Source organism: Sminthopsis crassicaudata, chromosome 2 (genome assembly GCF_048593235.1).
Source record: "Sminthopsis crassicaudata isolate SCR6 chromosome 2, ASM4859323v1, whole genome shotgun sequence".
NCBI lineage: Eukaryota > Metazoa > Chordata > Mammalia > Dasyuromorphia > Dasyuridae > Sminthopsis > Sminthopsis crassicaudata.
This window is the reverse complement of record NC_133618.1, coordinates 228877514-228901359: the sequence shown is the minus strand read 5'-3', so window position 1 is coordinate 228901359 and position 23846 is coordinate 228877514. Positions and strand designations below refer to the sequence as shown.

The window sequence follows — 23846 nt, the reverse complement described above, 5'->3', positions numbered from 1 at the left end:
ATCACTGAGTCCAATGATTACCTCTCTCATTCAAGAAGAAATCAATGTCCAGAGATAAAAGTGATTAGTACTATTCATCTAAGTAATAAGCAACAAAGATGGAATCCTAACCCCCAATTTCACAGAATGTACTCCCATACTTTAAAAAACTAATATACTACCTAGTATGGTGAGGAAAACATCAGTCTTGGAGTCAGAAAGCTTTGCTTAAGTCCTTACTCTCTGTGGTTTTGATATTTCATTTCACTTCAGTTTCTTCATCTGTAAACTGGGGCTAAACTAGAAAAATCGGATCTCTTCTAGCACTAATGCTAGGTTTCTAATATTATTAATAGTATAACAACAACTACCACCAACTCAGCATCTCACACCTATGACTACCTAGAAAAGAGCCCAGCCCTTCTTCCTGACATATTCTCTACTCTTTCCAAATCATCTTTCATACCAAATTATTCCTAAAACAATATGTTATTCATAGATAACTTCCCTAATCAAATTCTCTATCAAATAATGTTCAAACTCTTTATATGGAACTGGAGGCATTCCAAATTGGTTTCAACCCACTCTGCTGTCTAGCTTTACCTTTTAAGTTATTCAATAAACATTTATTAAGTGCCTGTTGAATGCGGAGTATTTTGCTAGGTGCTGAGGGATAAAAGGTTTAAATCAATGTCTCTGCCTTTGATGGAGAGCACCAAGTCCTCAATTTAGCAAGCACTAAGTGCCTATATGTGTTCATGTATTAGCTCCTCCAGGAAGGCTATTTTAATTCTTTCTCCCCTTGCCCTCACCTCTCTCCCTGTTACAGTATATAATGACCTTTTCCCTGTTGTATCTCACACAGTATTTTGCATTTACAATATAAACATGACACAAACAACTATAACATAGATTACATTATAAACTAGGTAGCTTAAAAGAACAGTAAAAGCTCAAGAGAAAAGTAGAAGAAATCATCTCGTCAGAAACAAAGAACTCACTGAGAGGAAAGGAATAAAAGCTGTTAAAGAACAAAGCAAAAAAAAAAGTGCTAAGAATTATAAACAGATTATAATCTAGCAAAAGAGCATAGTGCAAACAACAATAACGCAAACTACATAATAAATGTGAAGAGCTATGTGAAACCCAATAGGACAAAGATGAGGAGAAAGGACTAATGGAGAGATAAGTAAGAATCCAAAAAGTGAAATGAACATTCCAAGCATATAGAACATCAAGAGCAAAGACACATAGAAGGGAGAAGTGTAAAGGATATCTATAGATGGTGGTATGCAGCCTCCATTGGCAGAAGCATAAAAAACATAAAAAGACAACAACCTGGTAAGAGAGAAGAGCATCTGTAAGGATCTTAATGCCAAGCTAAGAAGTGTGAACTTTACTTGGGAGGCAAAAAGGAGACAATTCAGAGTCTGAGAGAGAAGGATTATATAGCTCCTATTAGTGATATGAAAAACTAGTTGAAAAGAAGACTAAAGTAGAAGCAGTTAGTCCCATTTGGAAGTTATTACAATAATCCATGCAGGTGGTGAAAGGATCAGATATTAAGACAGTGATAGTGAGAAGAAAAAATAAAATCAAAGATTGCAATTTAGAGAACTTGGAATCTGGATATGAAAGGAGAAAAAAGGAAGAGTTTAAATATAATGCTAAAATTTTAACTATGGGAAAATATACCTTTTTTTAAATTTTCTCTCTCTCCCTCCACACTATAAAGTGTTCTACTCACCATATCCCAAACTTTTGACATTCTAGCGCTACATCTTTTGGGGTTTTCCCCCAAGTATTCTTTATACTACTCTCTTCTTCCACTGAGCAAATTTTAAAAGTACAAACCCCCCAATAAATCCCACAATACATATCTACATAGCCTTGAAAAAAATATTCCTACATTAGCTATGTCCAATAATTTCTGTCTCATTCCAAATTCTAAATTCAACATCCCTCTGTCAGGTGGTGATGGCAAATTTAATCTTCACTCTTTTGGATTCACAATTTACTATTTACCAAAGTTTTTTTCTACATCATTATTGTATAAATTGCTTTCCTACTTCTGTTTACTTTGTGCTATATCAGTTCATAAAGGTCCTTCAGAGTTTTTTTTGAAACTGTTCACTTAATCATGTCTTATGGAATAATAATATTCCACTATACTCTTATAACCGCATTTATTTAGCCATTTTCCAATAAGAAAACAAGCCTTAATTTCTAAAGTTTGGCTCCCAAGAATAGAATTGCTATAAATATTTTTATACAGAGATCCTTGATGCTTTCTTTGATTTCTTAGATTTACATATAAGAAGCCAGCTACAAGCCATATTTATAGTTTTGCTAACTTTTTGCATATAATACCAAATTACTTTCCCTAACAGTTAGATCAGTTTATAGCCTTACCAACAGTCATTTTCCTCTTTGGTCATCTTTACTAGTCTGATAAGTGAAACTTATCTTGAGTAGTGAAGTCTTTGAAGCAGAAACTGAGTTGCTTTAAAATTATTGGTGATTTAGAGCATTTTTCATTTGATTTTTGATAGCTTGATTTCTTTCTTTGAAAACTGCCTGCCAATTCATGTTCTTTGAGGTATTGGGGAATGGCACTTAGTCCTACAATTTTGAATGAGTTCTTTATATAGCTTGAATATAAGACTTTTATAAGAGAAAATTTTTCACAAAGATTTTTTCCCAGTTACCTGCTTCCTTTTGAATTTTTGTTACATTAGAATTGTTTTGCAAAAACTTTTTAATTTTGTGTAAAATTATCCATTTTACCACGCATTGTCATCTCTTATCACTTGGATTCCACAGATCTAATAATAGACCCAAAAGGTTAGTTTCTTACTTGTACCTACATTTTGTGTATGATGTAACCTTTTATATCTAGGTCATATACCCAAAAGGAGTTTATCTTGGGGTATGGTATGAGATATTTTTCTAAAACTAATTTCTGCCATACCATTGTCAAGTTTTCCTATCAAATTTTGCCAAATAATGAGTCCTTTCCTAGTAACTGGGGACTTCAGGTTTATCAAATACCATGCATGCTACTGTATTTTTTGGCTTCTGTATATTGTGCATCTGCTCCATTGATTGAATTTTCTCTTCTAAAACCAGTTCCAAATCATCTTAAGGATTACTGTTTTGAGTATAATTTAAGATCTACAATGATGGACAGAATCAGCTACACTCAGAAAAGGAACACTGGGAAAAGGAAACTGTGAGCATTTTTTGTTTGTTTGTTTGTTTTTCTTCCCAGATTATTTTTACCTTCCAAATACAATTCTTCCTTTGCAACAACAACAACAAAATTCGGTTCTGCACATATATATTGTACCTAGGATATACTATAAGATATTTAATATATATGGGAATGTCTGCCATCTTAGGGGAGGGGATGGAGGGAAGGAGGGGAAAAACGCGGAACAGAAGGGAGTACAAGGGATAATGTTGTAAAAAAAAAAAAAAATTACCTATGCATATGTACTGTCAAAAAAAATGTTATAATTATAAAATTAATAAAAAAAAAAAAGATCTAGTATTGATAGAGTCCTTTCTTTCCACCTTTTTCATTATTACCCTTAAAATTCTAGACCATTTATCTGAATTTCATTACCTATTTTTTCCTAGATCTGTAAAATATTCCTTTGGAAATCTGGTATAGCACTAAAGTAAATTAATTTTAGATAGCATGGTTATTTTCATTATATTTGCTCAATCTATACCAAGAACAATTAATTTTAGTATAATTACTTAGCTGTCTGTATTTTTGCAACAAAATGTTTTATAGTCAGATTCACATAGTCCCTAGGTGAATTTTAAAAGATTCACTTCTAAGTGTTATGTAGTTTTTATAGTTATTTTGAACAGAACTCTCCATCCAGCTCTTATTACTGGGTTTTGTTGAATATAGTACATAAGAATATTGATGATATATGTAGATTTGCCTGATATTCTACAACTTGGCTAAAGTTATTTCTTTTTTTCTGGATACAAATGGAGTTTTCTCATCAAAAATTTATTGAGACGACCTTGGATCACTGAATTGCTGAGAAGAAACAAGTCTATCATAGTTTAATCATATAATTCTATTGTTGCTGTGTACAATGTTTTCCTGGTTCTACTTGTAAAAGTTATTATTTCAACTAAATTTTAGTTGGTTCTCTAGGGTTCTTTATGTTATCATCTTCTGCAAAAAAACAGTAATCTTCTTATCTCTTAGCTTATGCTTATCCGCAAGTTTTTGTCTATGCTGTTCCTTTATCCTACTGTATTTTCACCACCTTCACCAACTAAAATTTTAGCCATCCTTCAAGGAATAATTTAAATGTCAACTCCTTCACATAGCCTTCCCAAATCTTCCTAGTCAGGAATGATCTTTTCTTCCTCTCTATGGTTTCTTTATATTATACATGTGACACTTATTTTATAGAGCCTTGCATTATACCCATTTTTGTTTTATCTCCCTTGTTAGATCATAAACTTCTTAAAGGCAGAGACTAAGTCTTATGCATCTTTGATTCTCCACAGTCCCTCTGATTTTTGTGGCTTACCACATAGTGGGTATTCAACAAATAAGTGACCCACCAAATCCAAATCATATTTCTTTCAATTCATCAGAATGTTCTTGCTACAGCAAACTCTTTTTATCCCAGATTCTAGTCAATTAATTCAGCACCCTGCGCTACTTTATTTTTTAACTACTACCTTATTTTTTAATTAGTCTTACTGTGCTTACCTTTAAACCTAGATCACTCACATTGTTTATTTGCTTCTTTTTTTCCCCTCTTTTTAAGCTACAGGATACAAAAACACTGCATAGTACTGACTTAAGCAACTACGGATTCATATTGCGTACCTTTAACTTCAATCCTCATTACTGTTCAATTTCTTTATTAATCTCACTTTTATCTAGCATATTCCCCACAGCAATTCTTTCAGTTACTCTCTCTTAATAGCCTTAATTCCTGTTCTCTCAAAACTGTCCATTAATAACCACTTTCTATTTTACTGAGAGGAGTAAAAATATTGAGGAATGAATTCCTATGCTAATATTCAATAATGCTCTAAACTAAGAAGACTTTTCTCTGTACTCATAAACCACATTCTTTGCTATTTCTTTAGAAAATTATTCTTATAAATTGGGTTACAAATTAGAGATAGAAGGAATCTTATTATATCAACTTTTTAACTTTACAGATGAGAAAACTTACCTAAGAAAAAAGGTTAAGTAAGCTGGAATCACACTTATGTTAGTTATTTATAGTGACAGGGGTACTACTTTTTTAGTACCCTCTCTTTCAATTATCTTTCCCCACAAGCTTCTTCAGTTGTCTTCAAACATGTTCTCATCTCCTCTATCTTAAGATATTTAAGCAAGAACTTGCTGTTCACTCCTGCTAAATGAGCAATTTCTTTCCAACTTTTCAATTTCATGAACTTGAACTCTACATCCAAAACCTCTATGTCCTAGCTACCTATTATATACATCTTCTTAATGCCTGCTACCTTCCTTCTTATCAACACAGTTCCACTGATTTAATGTTCTCCAAAGCAGAGGTTCTTAACATTTTTTGTGTCATGGTTCCCTTTGGAAATCTGGTATATTCTATGCATCCCTTCTCAGATTAATCCTTTTAAGTGGATACAATTTACATCATTACCAAAGAAATCAATTATAATGAAATATTTTTAAAAAGCAAGTTCACAGACCTCAGGTTAATAAGCTCTGCCCTATCTTCCTTACCAACTTTACCTGAGACATCTGACAATTTATTTCTTATATGAATGTCTACATGGTAAAAAAGGAAAGAGTACTGGAATTGGATTCAGAAGACCTGGGTTTGAGTACTGGCTCTGCTACCTACTCTCCATAATGATGACAGGCTGCTATTTTGACTTAAGCTTCAGTTTCCTTTTGTGAAACAAGGATAATGATACCTGTTTTTGAGGAAAACATTTTGCCAACTATAAAGCATCATATTACATGTGAACTTCATTATTATTGAAATTTTCCTCAGTTCCTCTGAAACTGTCTGTACTTTCCTGGTTTTTTTTAAATTAACAATCTTTCCACCTCTCACTTGTGGATATTCACCTCAGGGCCTGACCTCGATTCACTATTCTCCTTATATACTCATTTTAAAACTTCATCCACTTTTCAGCTATGTTCCTAAAACATTTTTCTGTACTCAAAATTCTCTACTACATACCCCTGTCTGATCATAAGCTTCCTCAGGGCATGGCAGGTAGTTCAATTTATACTTCTGCAGCTTTCTTCTAACACTTATAGAAAATAAGCTCCAAAGTACAAAAACACTAATTCTGAATACAGAATCTATGATTTTGTTATTTGGGGAATTCCACACACACACACCGAAATTCAAAGAACTATTCATTTAGAGTGACTTAACAAAGTTGCCTGAAGCATATATAGTGGCTGAGGAACTTGCCCTGAATGATATGGCTAATGTCCAAACTAGATCTTCTTGTCTCTAAGCCTCTCACTATCTCCTATATCAACCTTTTCTCTGTATACTATGTATTCTATTAGCTATTTACATATCTACTTTATCCCCCTAGAATACAGGCAATTTTACAGATCTCACATACTCACCTCAACCCCTACAGTCTAGCACAATGCCCACATAATAAGGTATATATGTGAGCTCAGATAGATTTGGCAGGAAAGAAGTCATCTATCACTACAGATAAAGTAATTTTGGTAGAACTGTGTGGGTTGATGCTATTTTGCAGAAATTAAGGAAAGAATAGGTAGACGGGAAGTAAATATTTTCCTTATACAGAGTCAATTAATGAAATCTGTCAAAAGCTGGAATGTGATTAGTAAAGCTAAAAGAGGTAACAGAGAAATTACAACTCTACTACTGTTATCTCTTTTTTACAGATGAAATACCTGTGGCTCAGAGGCTAAGTAACTTATCCATGGTCATTAAGTACCTGAGATTCTAACCTAAGATCTCCAGAGTACCATGTATAGTATAGAACTGCATCTATTGGGCCAAAATGACTCTCAATAATTGAGTAAAATAAACAATAAAATTCTAGTTGACTAATTCAAGCAAAGTACTATAAAACAACAACCATTTAGCATTTGACAACAGATGGAATACTAGTCGGCTTCAAATTCATCATCAGTGAGACAGAGCCAAGATGATGGAATGAAAAGAAATACTGCAGCAAGATCTACTCCAAAAAGTTCTTTCAAACAAATCTAGAAAATGCACCAGACTAAATGCACCAAATCCTGTTGAGGAAATCCAGAAGATATTACAGTGAGTCATTTGTCCAGCCCATTTCAGCTCAGGGAGACAAACAAGGTTTGTGGACACTGGGGAGGAGTCTAACCTGAATCACAAGATGCATAAAGCACTGCAGTGCTCAGGGAGGGGCTGTGTACTAGGGCCCGAGATCCCAAACTCTGACAGGGCACTGCCAGACTCACACCAGGGCATTACAATAGGGACAGGTACCAAATGATAAGTTGTTACTCCTATCCAGTTTTAGGTCACAGATATCATGAGTTGCAAAGAGGACTTTCAGGAGAGGTACACACCCACATAGAGAGGCCTTAGGCTGTGTACAATGAAAGGAAGAAGTTCAGAAGCAATCAACAATGGTATAGCCCAGAACTTAATTTCAGACCTGAGTCTCACTTCTAGTATCTAGTCTACAAAGGAATAACCAAAGCAGGAATCCTAGAATAGAGGGAGCCTTTACTCCTGTTACTATGAGCCATGAGTCCAGCAGCAGCTTACTCTTGCTCAAGACACAAACTTAGATGAGAAGCTTGTGGAGTTTAAACAAGGGAGACAACTTCTAGGCCTTGCCCTGAATCAAACCACCCTATGCATGGATAATTTTTCAACATTGACTCTTGGCAACACCAATTTTCCCTCCCCTTCCTCCATCCCCTCTCCTAGATAGCAAATAATCCAATATATGTTAAACATAGTAGAAGTATGTTAAATCCAACTTATTCATATATATTTATACAATTATCTTGTTGTACAAGAAAAATCAAATCAAACGGAAAAAAATCAGAAAGAAAATAAAATGCAAGCAAACAACAAAAAGAGTGAAAATGCTATGTTCTGGTCCACACTCAGTTCCCAGTCTTCTCTAGGTGTAGACAGCTCTCTTCAACACAAGATCATTGAAACTAGTCTGAATCATCTCATTAATGAAGAGACCCACCAGATCACTCTAGAAGCACCATAAGCCCCTGCAGGTCCTCCACATGTGACTGAGATTTTGGGAGAACACAAACTCAATACCCCCAAGAAAGCAGCAACAGGAACAACCAGAACTTCTCTCTAGAAATGTGGCAAAGCCCAGCTTAAATGTCAAACCCAAAGTCATTAAGTATTTGGAAGAATGGGCAAACTAAAAAAGAACTCCACCACAATGGTTATTATAGTGGCAGAGAAGCTCAAGACACAGGCACAGATAAGGAGAATGACTCCATAACATCTATAAACAATGCCTTGGGAGAAAAACAGTTTGGGCTCAAACTAAAGTCTTAGAAGAGATGAAGCAAGAAAAATTTTTTAAAGTTAAAAGTAATTTTTTTTAATAATGAAAGTGCATAAGAAAAAATTGGAAAAGAAATGAAAGTTATAAATAATTGTAAAGGAAATTAACACTTGGCAGTATAAGCACAAAACTATAGCTAACCAAGGTTTCAATGGACTAATGACTTCAGGGGGGCAACAAGAAATATATTTTTTAATTAATAATTTTTTATTATATATATATATTTTTTATAATATTATCCCTTGTATTCATTTTTCCAAATTATCCCCCCCTCCCTCTATTCCCTCCCCCCCCCATGACAGGCAATCCCATACATTTTAGTCTAGATACAATACATGTGTGTGAATATCATTTTCTAGCAACAAGAAATATTAAGATAGTCTTAATAAGATTCAAAAGGAGTGGAAAAATGTTAGAAAATATAAGTTACCGTGAAGCAAAAATAAGTGACTTGGAAAAATAATGAGAAAAAAATTTAAAATCATTGGTCTATTTGTTGGGGAAAGTATGAATAAGTCATGGTTTATGAATGTTGTGGAATCTTATTGTTCTATAAGAAATGATGAGAAGGCTAACAGAATCAAGAGAATATTGTACACAATAACAAGATTATATGATCAACTGTGATGTATTTGGCTATTCTCAACAACGCAGTGATTTAAGGCAATTCCAATAGAACTTGATATAGAAATTGCCATCCGCATATGGAGACTGAATATGGATAGAAGCATAGTATTTTTTACCTTTTTTTTTTCTTTCTTGGGGTTTTTTCTCTTTTGATCTTATTTTCTTGTAAAAGATGACAAATATGTTAATATTTAACCTATATCAGATTTCTTGCTCTCTTGGGGGAGAAAAGGGAGAGGAAAAAAAATCTGAAACATAAATGAATGTTGAAAAGTATCTTTCATATATATATATATATATATATATATATATATATATATATATATATATATATATATATGTAAAAATAACATACTATTAAGAACAACAACAAAAAAAAAAACAGTAAAAAATAATAATGATGATTCACTTAAAAAAAAAAAAAAAAGAATTGGTCTATCTGAACATTATGACCAAAAATAAAAAAGATAAATATAAAATTTCAATCAAGTTTAAAGAAAATTGTCCAGATTTCTTAGAACCAGAAAGCAAAGTAGAAATAGAAATAGAAAGAATTCACTGGTTACCTCCTGAAAAAAATCCCAAACTGAAAATTCTCAGGAACATCATAGCCAAAATCTAGGAACTTCCAGAACAAAGAAAAAATTGTGTAGTAGTCAGAAAGTTTCAAATACTAAGGAGTCACTGAATAATATAAAAATTAGCTGTCACCAACATAAAGGAAGTGAGAACATGGAATATAATATTCTAGAAGGCAAAGGCTTATAACCTTATAACCAAGTGTAACTTACCCAGCAAAACTGAATGTAATGCTATGAGAGAAAAAATGAATCTTTAAAGAAATAGAGAACTTTCAAGATTTTTAATTCAAAAGAGAAAGAAAAGTTAAAGAAAATAATTTTAATCAGGATGAATGAACAGACCTCTCATAAACAAGGAATTCATGGGGGACAGGAGGAGAGCACAGAAATCTGAACCTCCCTCTCAACCAAAATAGTCAAAAAAAAAAAAAAAAAGAATATACATATACATATGAACATAGAAATACATTTCATTAAATAGAAAAATAGGACGGAAAGGATAAAGGAAAGGGAATTTGAGAGAAAGGTTCTAAGCAAAACAAATTCTAATGATGTACAAAAACATTAAAAGTTTTTCTGAAGTGGTAAAAAAGGGAACTTGAAGGGATGTCCATAAACTGACTAACAGATGAACAAAATATAGTATATAAATGGAACAGAAAGCTGTTGTGCTGAACTCTTATCAACATAATGACTAACCAGGATTCTAGAAAACTAAAAATGAACTAAAAACTACCTACCTCCTAATTAGAGGTAAAGTGCTCAAAATGCTCTCCTCTGTAAAATGGGGTTAATAACAGGACTCTCAAAAGGATAAAATTAAATAACATATAAAGCACTATATTTATTAAATGTGATCATCTCATCATCATCATCCAGAACTAATCATTTCTCATCATAAAAAACGTTAGAAGAGACACAATATTGGCCCTGAAGTAATTCATAGTTCCTAGTACAATGGAAAAAGCACTTGATTTCAATTTAAAAGACCTAAATTCAAATCCCAACTCTGATACTATGAGTCACCTTGGACAAATCACTTAACCTCTCTGGACCTCAATTTTCTCATCTGTAAATGAAGGGGTTGGACTGGATGTCCTCTAAGGTCCCTTCTAGCTTTAAATTTATAATTCTAGTAGAAGGATAAGACACCAACTCACTAAAATGACAAATAAAGGAAATTTCTTTCTACCTCAGATATAGATTAATATTTTTACTTCTGGATTTAATATATACCTTAAAATTCATCAATCTTTGAACAAAAAACTTGTACCCATTCCACAAATTGACAATACCATCCTGATTCCCTAGAACCTCTCTGTCAATTCCATTTTTATCACAGTTCTAGCTCTGTTGAGGTTATTTGTGTTTTCTGCTCAGAAGATGGAGTTAGTTTCTCTAAGCAGTGTTCCTAAGTCCAGGAGTGTCTAGGCCACACTATAATAATATTCCTTTTTTAAGAATTTCAAAATCTTTTTACCTCAAATATATCCTCAAAATATCTATGAGATAGATGCTACTTTTATTTCCCATTTTACGGATGAGGACATTAAAATCCAGAGAGAGAAACTCTTTCCAAGATCACAGTAAAGATAACCCTGAGGTACAATGAAAACAGCTGGACTTGATGTAAAATAACCTGGATTCAAACGCCAGTTCTTCACTACCATTGCTTAATGGTGGATAAGTCGGCTGATTCTTTTACCTGGTTTTCCCAACTATAAAACGAGGAGGCTGGCACTAAGACAACCTCGAGAGCGTTTCCGACTGAACATCTATGACCCAAAGAGCTTAAGGCAAGACGGAAAACGCCAGTTTAACTTTGGGGCCACCCGACCGCTCAGACAGAGCCCTGTCACGCCCTTTCAGAGGGCAGTGCGCTGAGGGCCTCGGATGGAGTGGACAAAAATCCCACACTCCCTGAATGTCAGAACTGGAAGAGTTCTCAGAGGGCATCCAGGCTAACCCTATCACTTTAGAGAAAAGCAAGCGGCGAACAGCTCCAACTACCCCGACAGTGCCCCCTCGGCTCCACTCCGGCGCCAGGACAGCGGGAAGGGCGACAAAGAGACGCGACGCAGACCTCGGTAGGGTCGCGCCGAGCCTCCCCGCCCGGGCAGCCCGCCCCAGCCCCGCGGTTACCTGCAGCACCATGGCCTGGGCCGCCCCGGGGGGGAAGCCCATGCGATCAGCCGAGTGGCGCAGCAAGCGGTAGAAGTCAGTCTTGCGGTAAAGGAAGCCGAACAACACCCGCAGAAAGTCCTGGACGTTGCCCACGTGCTGCAGGATGCCCAGCAGCGCCTGGTCGTACAGCTCCGCCGCCCCGGGCTCCATGGCGACCGGCCCGGTCGGCTCAGCGGAGGGAGGAACACTGACACTCGGGGACAGGGGGAGCCGCGGCCTGCCTCGGCCTCGCTCTCAGTCCCAGCCGCCGTCTCCGCCTCGGAGCAGCGGCTTCCGGTGTGTGTGTTTGTGTGAGAGTGTGTGAATGGGTGAGTGTGGGTGAGTGTGGGTGTGCGGACCCAGTCAACGACTCCGCCACACGGCCGCCGAGACGGAGGCACTTCCGGCCTGACCCGCTGGTCTCCGGAGACTACGTCTCGGGTTCACCGCCGAGGCCCGGGCGCCGTCGGGATTTCCGGCGTGGGTGCCCTTGCTAAAAAGGCTCGATGCAGGGTGGGGGGGAACCAAAAGAGAGCCCAGACGAGAAAGTCGGGGGATGGCGAGCACGTGACACCCGACGACCCTGTAGGAAGAGGGCAGAGGAAGTTTTCTCAGTCTCCCAACCCTCACGTGACGCACGACCGTCACATACTCAAAACACTGCCAGGCACCACTGCGCGCGCGCTTGCGGTCCGACTGTCACGTGACTCCAAGTTTCGGCCAGCTTTTTCTGAGAAGTTTCTTCCTTTAACTAAATGCTGAGGGGACTCTAGATTTCTCGTCGGGTGACATCACCAGACGTCTTGACCTATATCTGGCCTCTGGACCGAAGGGTCTGGAGGAGAAAGGGAGGTAGGGGAACTTGCACATCCCTCATTTAACTCCAAGTCACTTGCCGGTCATAGTATCACTTCCCTGATATTTTGGTCCTCCAGAACGAAGGACAAATAACCGCCGCTGGGGTGGACCCAGATCTAAGATCATCCGCCGCGAGGGCTTCAGCTAGGGTAGAAGTTAAGCTTTCAATAGCCTTGTTCTCTCCCTGGGGAGGGACTCAGAGAGATTAGAGGTGGCTCTGCCCGACCGGATCCCAAACCCAGATTTTCCGACTCCCAAGTGGCCCCGCCGTCCCCAAGGAGTGCCCCCCCCCCCCCCCCCCGCGCGCGTTGGTCATTTTGCTAAACCGTTCTTTTTTTTTGTTTGGTTTTCTTTTCAAGTGAGATAACTCATAAACGCCCCGGGAGCCCTGCAAGCCTTTAAACGCTATTCGCATAATAGCTTCTGTGTTTTCTCTGTTGGGGAGAATGTAAGATTATGAAAGTAATGCAAAAACTCAAGTTATTTTTTATCTTAAAGGCACTTAAGAAACCGAAAAACTTTTGCTTTAAGAGAAAATCTGAAAGTTTAAAAAACTGTTTTGAGCAAATGAAAAGGTGTGTTTTCTGCGGTCTCTACTTTGCCCTGTCAGCCCAAGTGTGGGGCATATTTTGATGAAGTTGATAGACTAGATGGATAAAATGTGGGCCTGGAGTCAGGGAAACCTGAGTTCAAATCCAGCCTTACACACTAGCTGTGTCACCCTGGGCAAGTCACTTAATCTCTATTTGCCTCAGTTTACTCACCTGTAAATTGAGTTGGAAAAGGAAATGGCAAATTACTCTACTATATTTGTCAAGAAAATACCAAATGAAGTCATGAAGTGTCAGAAGTGACTAAGATAACAAAAACACGCTGAAGGGTGATCAGAAAGGTGAAGGTATCTTAAAATGATAAGATTTAAATCCGAAAGGGACCTTGGAAGAATGTTGTCCCTCATTTTACATGTATAAAAAAACTAGATTCCAGAGAGTTTAAGTGGGAGACCAAGATTAACAAATGGCAAGATGCAAATCCAGGTCTTCTAATTTTAAATCCAGGACTGTTGGTGCCAGTAGATTGTGAAATAAGAGGATCAGCTGATGAAACTGGAGCAGTGGTGTCAAACTCACAAGGAAACTGGGACCAATATTGACTTACTGAAAACCACATATTAGCCAGCAACATCTGGGGAATTGGTGAGGGAAAGGCAGGGTTATAAAATGGCACTAAGGTGTTGGGGGGGGAAAAAAAAGCCTTAAATAAATTCCATCCACTACATTTTGATTCATCAAAAATTCTTAAACTCAGGCTGCTCAGAGATTAACAATATGTGGTGAGATGGATGGCCCCATTCAATATGAGATATGTCATATAGTGAGTATATTTATGAAGGCAACAAATTTAATTCCTGAAAGGAGACAAGGGCAGAATGAGCACTGTCTGGGATTTTTCGTTTCTGTAACAAATTGAAACCACCTTCAAAACACACCCAGATAATACAGATCATTTCATGGAGTCACTTAAAATTTCCAGGCTGAGAAGTGATTCAGGCCAGTTCCAATGATAACAACCCAATGATGGTTCTTATGGTAGAGAGAACCATCTGCACCCAGAGGGAGGATTGTAGGAACTGAGTGAACATCACAATATAGTATTTTCACTTTTTTGTAGTTGTTTGCTTACATTTTGTTTTATTTTTTATTTTTCCCCTATTTAATCCAATTTTTCTTGTGCAGCATGATAATTGTGGAAATATGTATAGAAGAATTGCACATGTTTAACATATATTGGATAACTTGCTGTCTAGGGGAGAGAGAAGGGGAAAGGGAGGGAGAAAGAAATCTGGAACATAAGGTTTTGAAAGGGTGAATATTAAAAATGATATGCATGTGTTTTGAAAATAAAAAGCTTTAGCTTCATATTGTGGATAAAGAGCTAGCCACATAGCCAATGAGACCTAAGTTTAAGGCTTGATTGTGATACATACTGGCTGTGTGATCCCAGACAAATCAAGTAACTAACTTAACATGTTAAGACTCTTAAGTTGTAGAGTTAGTGCTAACTTGTATTAGGAGAGAGATTTCCTCACTGAATACCGATTAAAAAAAATGCCAAAAAAAAAATAATACTAAATAAAATACCAAAAAATTCAGTCCCTGCTCCTTGTGATTCTTAGTTAAATGTCATTTGTTTTTGAATCCTGGTGTTAGGGATTCAAAGTCTGTCATAATAGATGAGGATTCAAATAGAACTCTGAATCTATTTGTAGTTAAGAGGAATGTGACACTGTTTTGGATTTGTTTGTATTTTGTAACAAATTTTCAATAAACAATTTAAATCTTTAAAAAAAATAAAAGAAAATAAAAAACTTTATTTAAAAAAAAAGGCAGAATTTGCCAAGTGGAAAAAAAAAGAAAGAAAGAAATTTCCAGGCTTAGAAATTCCTGGAAGATGAAGAGAAAAGAGTACAGAAGAAGATGAAGAATTAAATAATCCCTTGAAGGTGTTAGAAAATTGATCTCAACTGGAAATGGAGATACTAGAAGTACTACACTAACATGGACTTGGAAGTGATGTTATAGCAAAAATTCTGACTCTGGTGAAGAGCCCACCCTTGTTCCTACCCAGCTGCTCATACCGGTCAACCATAGCCATCTTGAAAGAGGTCTCACAGCTAAAAAAGCAGAAGCTGAAGAGATAGAAACAGTATGGGTATAGTCAGCAGCAAGTCAAAGCTGGCAGGTCTGGGTGAGGTAAGGATGCCAGCTGCCCCGGGATCCAGCAGCAGCAGAGAGGGCATGTGGTCTCTCCCTAGCACAGTTAGACAGTCTATAAGAGGTCAGCCAGGACACCATGTCTCATCCTGGAGTCACATGAGGCATAATCAGGAAGGAGCAGCAGGGAAGAAAAGGAAGCCTTAGGCCCTCAGGCCCCCTCCTCAGTGGAGTCTGGCTAGATGGGGTAACGTTATTTGTTTCCTGAGCACAGTGATGAGAAAAGGAGGATTAGGATGGAAGCTTTGTTCCCTGAGGTTCTGCCTGGTATGTTCAGTGTGCTTTCTCCACTCCTTAGCTTTCCAAGAACTGACTGCTGCTCTCCAGGAAGATTCAGTGTTGTGGACACTTCCTCTGAATCTTTCCAGTTTAGAAAGTGGCATTTGAAGATCTGACACCCATTCCTAGTGAGTCCTATAACGATGGATGGACCTACAGAAGATATTGGGCCTCAACCCTGTTTCTTTTGGACCTCTTTGTGTGGCATGTGATACATTTGCTTCCCCTTATCCCCATACAAAGTAACTACCTATGATAGATAAAATACTGGATGTGGAGTCAAGAGGGTCTGAATTCAAATGTAGCCTCAGACACTAGTTGTGTGATCCTGAGCAAGTCCCTTAGCCCATTTCCTTATCTCTAAAATGAGCTGGAGAAGAAAAATGACAAACCACTCCAGTATCTTTGCCAAGAAACCCCCAACCTGGGGGCATGAAGAGTCAGACATGACTGAAAATGACTGAACAACAACATGAGTCAGGCACCATGCTAAGTGCTAAAGATACAAATATGAAAAAATAAAGACCATCCCTGCCCTCAAAGGGAGCTTACAATCTAAAGGAACATAAGACTCAAAGGAAAGAGAAGAGGGGAGAATATGAGAAGACTTAAGTAATGTATTTGGTAGAAAAGTCTGTCACATAAGTCCCAGGTTAGGGTAGCCAGGTAGAAGTGAGTTTTCTAAATTAAAGTTGTTTTAAATGGAGATTGGGATTTCATGGCCCCACACTCTAATCAAAAAGTCATTTGGAAGAAGGTTTGGATTTGAAGTAACCGGTAGTCTATGAAGTTTTTTTCCATGTTTGCTAGGTTCTAATATAATTTATTTCCTTCACAATTCATTTCATTTTATGCATTTAAAAAACATTATTCCAAGAAGAGTTTCTGAGAATAGGTTTTAACAGAGTACCAGTGAGGTCAATGACACAAACATAGCTCAAGAACTAGAAAAGAGAATTAGAAATAAGGGGTAGAAGTTGCAAAAAAAAAAAAAACCTTGCATATTTCTCCTCAGTGTAAATACTGAATGTAAAGAAAATTTCCCAATACATCCTACCACCCCTGAGGAGGATTTCATGGAAGAGCTAGGTGCCAACTTGGTAGGAATCAGATTTACCATTTTAGGAGGGGCTCAGCTCAGAACATCTTATTTTTACTTGGCTACACCATTCTGGGACATATCTGACTTTCCCACCAAATCCCTGACTATCTTCTCTTCTCTTACCATCCTCTAGCTAGACTTTTCAGTTTCTTTATTGTGTTGTCTTCCCCCATTAGACTGTAAGGTTCTTTAAATCAGAGATTGCTTTTTTTTCTTTTTTTTTTTGTATTGGAATCCCCAGTACTTAGCACAGTCTAGCACATAGTAGTGCTCAATAAATGTTTATTGACTACAGCTAGAACTAGAAGAGATCTCTGAGATCTTCCAGTCCAACCTTCTCATATTATAGATGATGAAACTGAGACCCGAAATTAAATGATTTGCCCAACATCATACAAGTAGTTAAGTGGGAGAACTAGAATTCAGAGTTAGATCTTTTGGTTCCAAATGCCTTTCCCCACTATTTTAGAGATTTTTTGTGTGTGCGGATCACAGTATTTTCACCTATATTTTTTGTTTGTTTGTTTTTCCTTCCTGTGATTTTTTTTCCCTTTAGGTCTGATTTTTCTTGCATAACATGACAATATCAAAATATATTTTAAAGGATTGCACATATTTCATCTATGCCAGATTGCTTGATGTCTTTGGAGAGGGAGGAAATAAGGGAAGAAAGGAGAAAAATTTGGAACACAAGAGTCTTACAAAAATGAATGTTAAAAACTATCTTTACATATATTAGAGAAAAATAAAATACTATTAAGGAAAAAAATATTCTTGTTCAGTTCTGGTTAGTACTAGTTGACCTCAGAGGTCCTTTCCAACTCTGAAATACTATCCATCAGATTTGGTGAGTTAGGGGAATGTCCATCCCAAGCATATGAAAACTTTCCCTAATGGAATGGATGGCTGAGAATAGTTTGTTCCAAAGGCAAAGAAGGTGACTGAAGCAGGCACTGTGATGCTCTTAGAACTTGGTCAGACCTCAAAGAAGCCTAGGTCATCCATTGCATCTCCATTTATAGCCAGCCATCTTGATTTTTGTCTTGTCACTGGACTTCAATGACTCAAGAAGAGAGAATAAGACTACTAATGACTGTGTTCAATTCTACTTCACCTAAATCCAATTCAGACACAAATCAAGATATCATTAGTGATGTCATTCGTCCTCTTCAAAAACAAAGGACAAATAATTGTCTTTTATCATCACCTAGCACCCTGTTTAATTCATCTTTTTAATTCTCACATCACTTAACACAGAGTCTTACAGGTTACAGACACTCAATAAATGTATGTTGAATTCTTTGTTATTTTTATTGAATTATAGTTATAAATTTTATAATGTTAATAAAATACTCCATTCAGGGACCACTTTGAGTTTTCCCTTTAGCTTCAGAATCAATAAATTTTATCCAATGATTTAATCACCAAACCATGATTAAATTGTAAGTTATGTTTAATTGTATAAGTTATGTTTAATTTACAAATTGTAAAATTATAATTGTTACATTTGGTTTCTGTTCTTTTATTAAACAGATTCTTGATTGATCTTTGGAAGAGAGAAGAATTAGAAAGGAGTTAGGCAAATGAATTTCACCATGTATTCTATATTTTTAAAAATACCAGATGAATGTCAGATTTTTTCAAACTTATCTTAAAACATGTATACAGTGACCTCTATTAGAAAACACCTTGGAAAGCAAAAGTATGATAGTAAATGACCTCTTATATACAAGGTCATATTTGTCACTTTTGAAGGAGACTCCCCAGAGAGCTTGAATTGTCTAATTAACATATTTTCTAAAGAAATTATTTAGTGTACACTATTTCAAAATCCAATTCTTTTTGTTCAGCAAAACAACTGTTTGGTCATTGTATACATATATTGTATATTAATTTATACTCTAACATATTTAACATGTATTGGTCCACCTGCCATCTGAGGGGGGGAGGGGAAGGAGAGGAAAATTGGAACAAAAGGTTTGGCAATTGTCAACGTTGTAAAATTACCCATGCAAATATCTGGTAAATAAAAACTATTAAAAAAAACAGATAGACATGCACATATATATGTATGTATATGCACATAAGTATGTATATTGCAGATATATTTATTATTGTTAAGTGAGTTTAATAAAATTTGTCTTTCCTATATTGCACAAAAAAAATTATTTAGACATTTAGACAATTGAAGGTCTAAATAATTTCTTTTGAAAATTAAGGTATATTTTAATTAATTGGAATAGGTTGGTAAAATTTAAAAACGAAAACAAACAAACAAAAAAACCCTCTGGACTTGGAATCCATAGAGACCTGTATTTGAATCCTGCCTTTAATACTTTACAATTGTGAATAAGTAATGCCTCTCCTTGAGCTTTAGTTTCCTCATCTTTAAAATGTTAGGGGTGAATGAGAAATAATAAGCTATAGAGAGGCAGCCTGGCATACTGCATAGAGACTTAGCTTCATTGTCAGGAAAACCTAGAATTAAGTTCTACTTTTGACACTTAGCAATGTGACCCTCAGCAAGTACAACTACTAGGTGGTCCAGAAAGTCTCAAAAGACTGTACTTATTGAAACTGGAAGAGAAAGTTTCTGTACTGAGAATCAAGGGCTGGAAGTGATTCAGTTTCCTGGCATGGCCCTGGTACACTATCCAGGTTTCACAGGCAGCACAATACCTCTATGATCCTTCAGTATGGTGGACAGTCTAATACCTCTCCTCTCCCACACTTTACCTCGGAGACTCTCAAGCACTGAGTTAACTCTAGAAATGTTTGTCAGCCTCGTTACCAATGTGGACATCCCTGGAAAGCATACTGCCAAAGGAAGTAAATTTTTCCACAGCATTCAAAACTTTTTCATTTGCTGTAACTCATGGTTCCACATATGAATGGTGTGGTTCTGGCTGATGAAGCACCTGTGCTTTCTTGGTGTTAATTGTTAGGACAAAATAGCACAGTCAGCAGAGAATTAGTCCATACTATTCTCTGCAAACAAAAAATCATGCACCAAGCCTCTCTCCACTTTAGTTTTGGCTAGTAGCCTTTTCAAGTTGAAGAATTTACCATCAGTGCAGTAGTATCCTTTGATTCCATGTGTGTCTTCATTGAAGGCATTTGACATCATGGCTGAAAACATAGGAGCAATCAACCAGCTTTGTTTCATTCCATTGGTGACTAGAAGAGCTCTAGAGCATCATTCATTGTCCAGAACCTAGGCAAGCAGGCCATTGTGAAAATGACAGACTATTCTGATGGACTTCTCTGGGCAAACAAATTTTGACAAAATTTTCCATAAGCTTTCATGACTATCAAAGGCCTTGGTCAGATGTACAAATGTTATATACAGACCTCTGTTCTGCTCCTGGCATTTCTCCTGGAGTTGTTGGGCAGCAAACACCATATCAACAGTTCCTCAACCCCTTCTGAACCCCCTGGCTCTCAGGTGGATGACCTTCCAGGTGTAGGATCAGTCTATTAAGGAGGACTCTGGTAAGAGTCTTGCCAGCAACAACTAAGAACCTTGTTCACAGGACAATCTATTTTCTTTATCTTTAGAGAGATGGACAATGGAAGCATCCTTGAACTTCTGGGCACACTCCTCTTGCCATATGCAGAGTGGCAGCCATATAATTCAGCTTGTGAGCTACTTTTCCGAAGCCTACAAGATCCCACACATATCCCACATAATTATCCAGCACGGGAATGTAATACTTAAATTGTCCACCAGGGACCACTCCTAGAGCCATCATACCAGTTCTACTAGGGAAGCAGTTGGTTGCATAGTAGATGGCACACTGAGTCTGGAATGAGGAAAATCTTGAGTTCAAAACCAGCTTCACATATTAGCTGTATGGCCCTGGCCACATCACTTAATCCTGTTTCCTCACATACACAATTAGGAATTTTATTATTTTTTTTTTATTATTATATTCATATTATAATCATTATATTCAGTCTCAGGATTGTTGTGGGGATCAAATGGTATATTTATAAAAGCACTTAGCACAATGCCTGGCACATAGTAAGTGCTATATAAGTACCCATTCTTTCTTTCTAATGTAATCACTGTTAATTTGGCATAATGAAGATTAACAGGAAAAAATCTACATGGGACAATAACATCAAGCTGTTTTCATTATAATCCTGAGAGAGAGGTTGTTCAGTTTTTGTTAAAATATGTTAAAAACTAAAAGTTGCCAAGAATCACATAGCTAGTGAAATTTTTATCACATTAATACTTCTCAGGATTATAACGAGGAAAATACTTTGTAAACATTAAAGTCAATGATAGAAGTGTTGTTATACCTATTTTCCAGATAAGAAAACAGACTAAAGAAATGGTATTTACACAATTATGTCTAAATTCAGAATTATTTTTATCTCTGCTAGTCACTGAATAATGAATTTATTGTTATTTTTATAAATATCATTGCTGGAAACTGCTAAAAACATTTGTGAAGGACAGAACTACCAAAACTATCAACTCAACATATTTATTTAGCATCTCTTAAAGGGAAAGGGACAGTTCTCAGTATCACTCCTAGAAAGCCTTTTCATGTTGACTTTAGCTGATACATTTTGGAACCAGGGTCATGGCCAAAAATCTTACTGGCTTATGGGATTATTTCTGTTTATTCCCAGGCTTTCATCCATTGACCCATTCCCTATCACACTCCCAAATACAAATGATTTGTTCCATTTGGACTATAGGGGAAGAACCAAGAGTAGAACGTGCAGTGGCCAATTCAGACTTGATATCAGGAAAAACTTCCAAAAGCTGACACAATGGCCTCAAGAGTGGGCAAGTTTTCCCAGCCTGATGTGTATTAGATTGCAGATTCTTTATATGAGATATAAAAATGTTGGACTAGATGGCCGCTTTCCAAGGGAGGTTCTTCGACTTGAGCTTACTCTGAACTCTCCCTGCCAGTTTGGACATCTCTCTCTTTTCATATTTAACACATTCTTCTTTGTGTTATAATAATTTATGGGCAAGTAAGTGGCACAGTAGATAGGCTGGGTGTCAATGTTGTTTATTTTTTGTTCTGGAAGAAGCCTCATGACCTCAGGGAGCTAGGTCACCTGTCTCATTCTCTCCTCTGGAGCCATCTGGGTCCAGTGGCCAGATTTAGAGCAGGACAAGTGGAGATTGCCCTAAGTCAAAATGCAACTCCGATAAATCCTTATGAATTATTAAGTGGCCCCCATTTCTATTTGATTTTGAACCACCGATAGTCTGGGTCTAGAGTCAGGAAGATTCAATTCCTTGAGTTCAAATACAGACTCTTACTAGTTAAATGAGCCTGGGCAAATCAAAAACTTTTTTGCCTCAGTTCCCTCATCTGTGAAATAAGCTGGAGAAGGAAATGACAAATCACTCCAGTATCTTTGCCAAGAAAACCCCAAGTGGGGTCATGAAGAATAGACTACTGAAAAACAACTCAACAAGCTTCAGATTATAGTTATTTATAGAGGTGTGATTAGGCAGGATTTTGGGGAAGGTGGTTCTAGGAGGAAACAAGAGAACAGTCATTAGTGGCAAAGATTGAGTAAAAGAGAGGCAAGACACTTCTTCCCATCATCCCAAAATTGTACCTGCACCTTTGTCCAGAGTTCACCTGTTTTATTGGAAAACAAACCAGACCCTTCAAGAAATGATTTTCTTCTATTCATTTTTGCCACAGGGGCTAAAATGCTTAGTTAGAGCCATACTTATCTATGTAATTATCTCCCCTTTTTGAACCTAATGGTTCAAAACCTACAATTCTGTGCTTTTAGCAAGAGTTCCAGACTTCTATTTTCACATTATTAGAAAAACATTAAATAATTAGGAGAATCATGTTCCTTTTTGCTGTGGAAAATTTCAAAACCTCAGAATTTAGAGCATTTTTACATTTTAATTGGAAGGCAAGTATGTCAATAAAGTTTGTCAAACTCTCCAAGGAAAACCTAGTACAGTACATAGTTTGCCAAACAATTTCAATATATATAAAAATAAATGCAGATTATTAAACATTCTTTTGGAGTGTCTGAAGCAGAAAAGGCTAAATAGGGTTATGTGCTCAAGCAAACATAAAAACTAAGAAGAAATCCTGAGAAAAAAAGGTACATAGGGACAGGTTACAGCTGGAAACTGCTTGCTGACATAAATTCTGGAGAGTATACTGAAAGCAATGGATGATCAGCTATCTCCCGGAGTAATTTGACAAAGGTTCAAAACAGAAGTTTGGATTGTTTCTCTCTTATTGAATATGAGGTTCCAGAAGAAACCAGTGACAATGGAGAAAACTTGGGTTTTCTAGGTAGGAGGTTTTTGGTGGATTACAATTATATTGGCAAAAGAATATATATGCTAATATAATTTGTAAAAAAAAATCATTTCTGTTGAGTATTTTAAGTAGTATTGGTGGGAAAATGTAAATATCACTATAGAAAATTTTCAGTTATCCAAGGAAATAAACAATAGGGTAGCATGGGTAAAACCGATTAACCATTTAAATTTTCATACTCTTCTTCCTTTATTCTAACTGCCTAATCAACAAAAAAAAATCTTATCAGAATTAATTTGCTGAGAAAAAATATTATATAGTATATACTATACTATAAGCTACTTAAGATCAAAGACAGCACTATTCATCTTTGTATATGTGATGTGTTATGCATAATAGATCCATTATATTTGTTGGATCAATAAATAACAAATGTCGAGAAGTACTTTTATTGAGTAGTATCCATTTTAAGAACATTTTTTAAAAATACATATCTCATGTATAACATTCTTGGTCTTCCAATCAATCCTACACCTTCAGCTCATCTTTCATAGGCCTCTTCTGCTTGACCATCAAGAAAAGCTAAAAATAAGAACTATAAAATGGTATAATTGGAAAAAAAAAAAAAAAACATAGCTCATGA

The 23846-nt window shown here is 36.5% G+C and overlaps 1 protein-coding gene across 1 annotated transcript in view; it reads right to left on the bottom strand.

The window, feature by feature from the left end:
• The window catches only part of NUDCD3 (NudC domain containing 3), a 102404-nt gene extending 89874 nt beyond the window's left edge, over positions 1-12530 (bottom strand). The window contains exon 1 of the mRNA XM_074288454.1: positions 11898-12530. Coding sequence (XP_074144555.1) covers positions 11898-12089 — 192 coding nt within the window. The 5' untranslated portion in view covers positions 12090-12530. The remainder of the gene's footprint in view (positions 1-11897) is intronic.
• Between the last annotated feature and the right edge of the window lie 11316 nt (positions 12531-23846).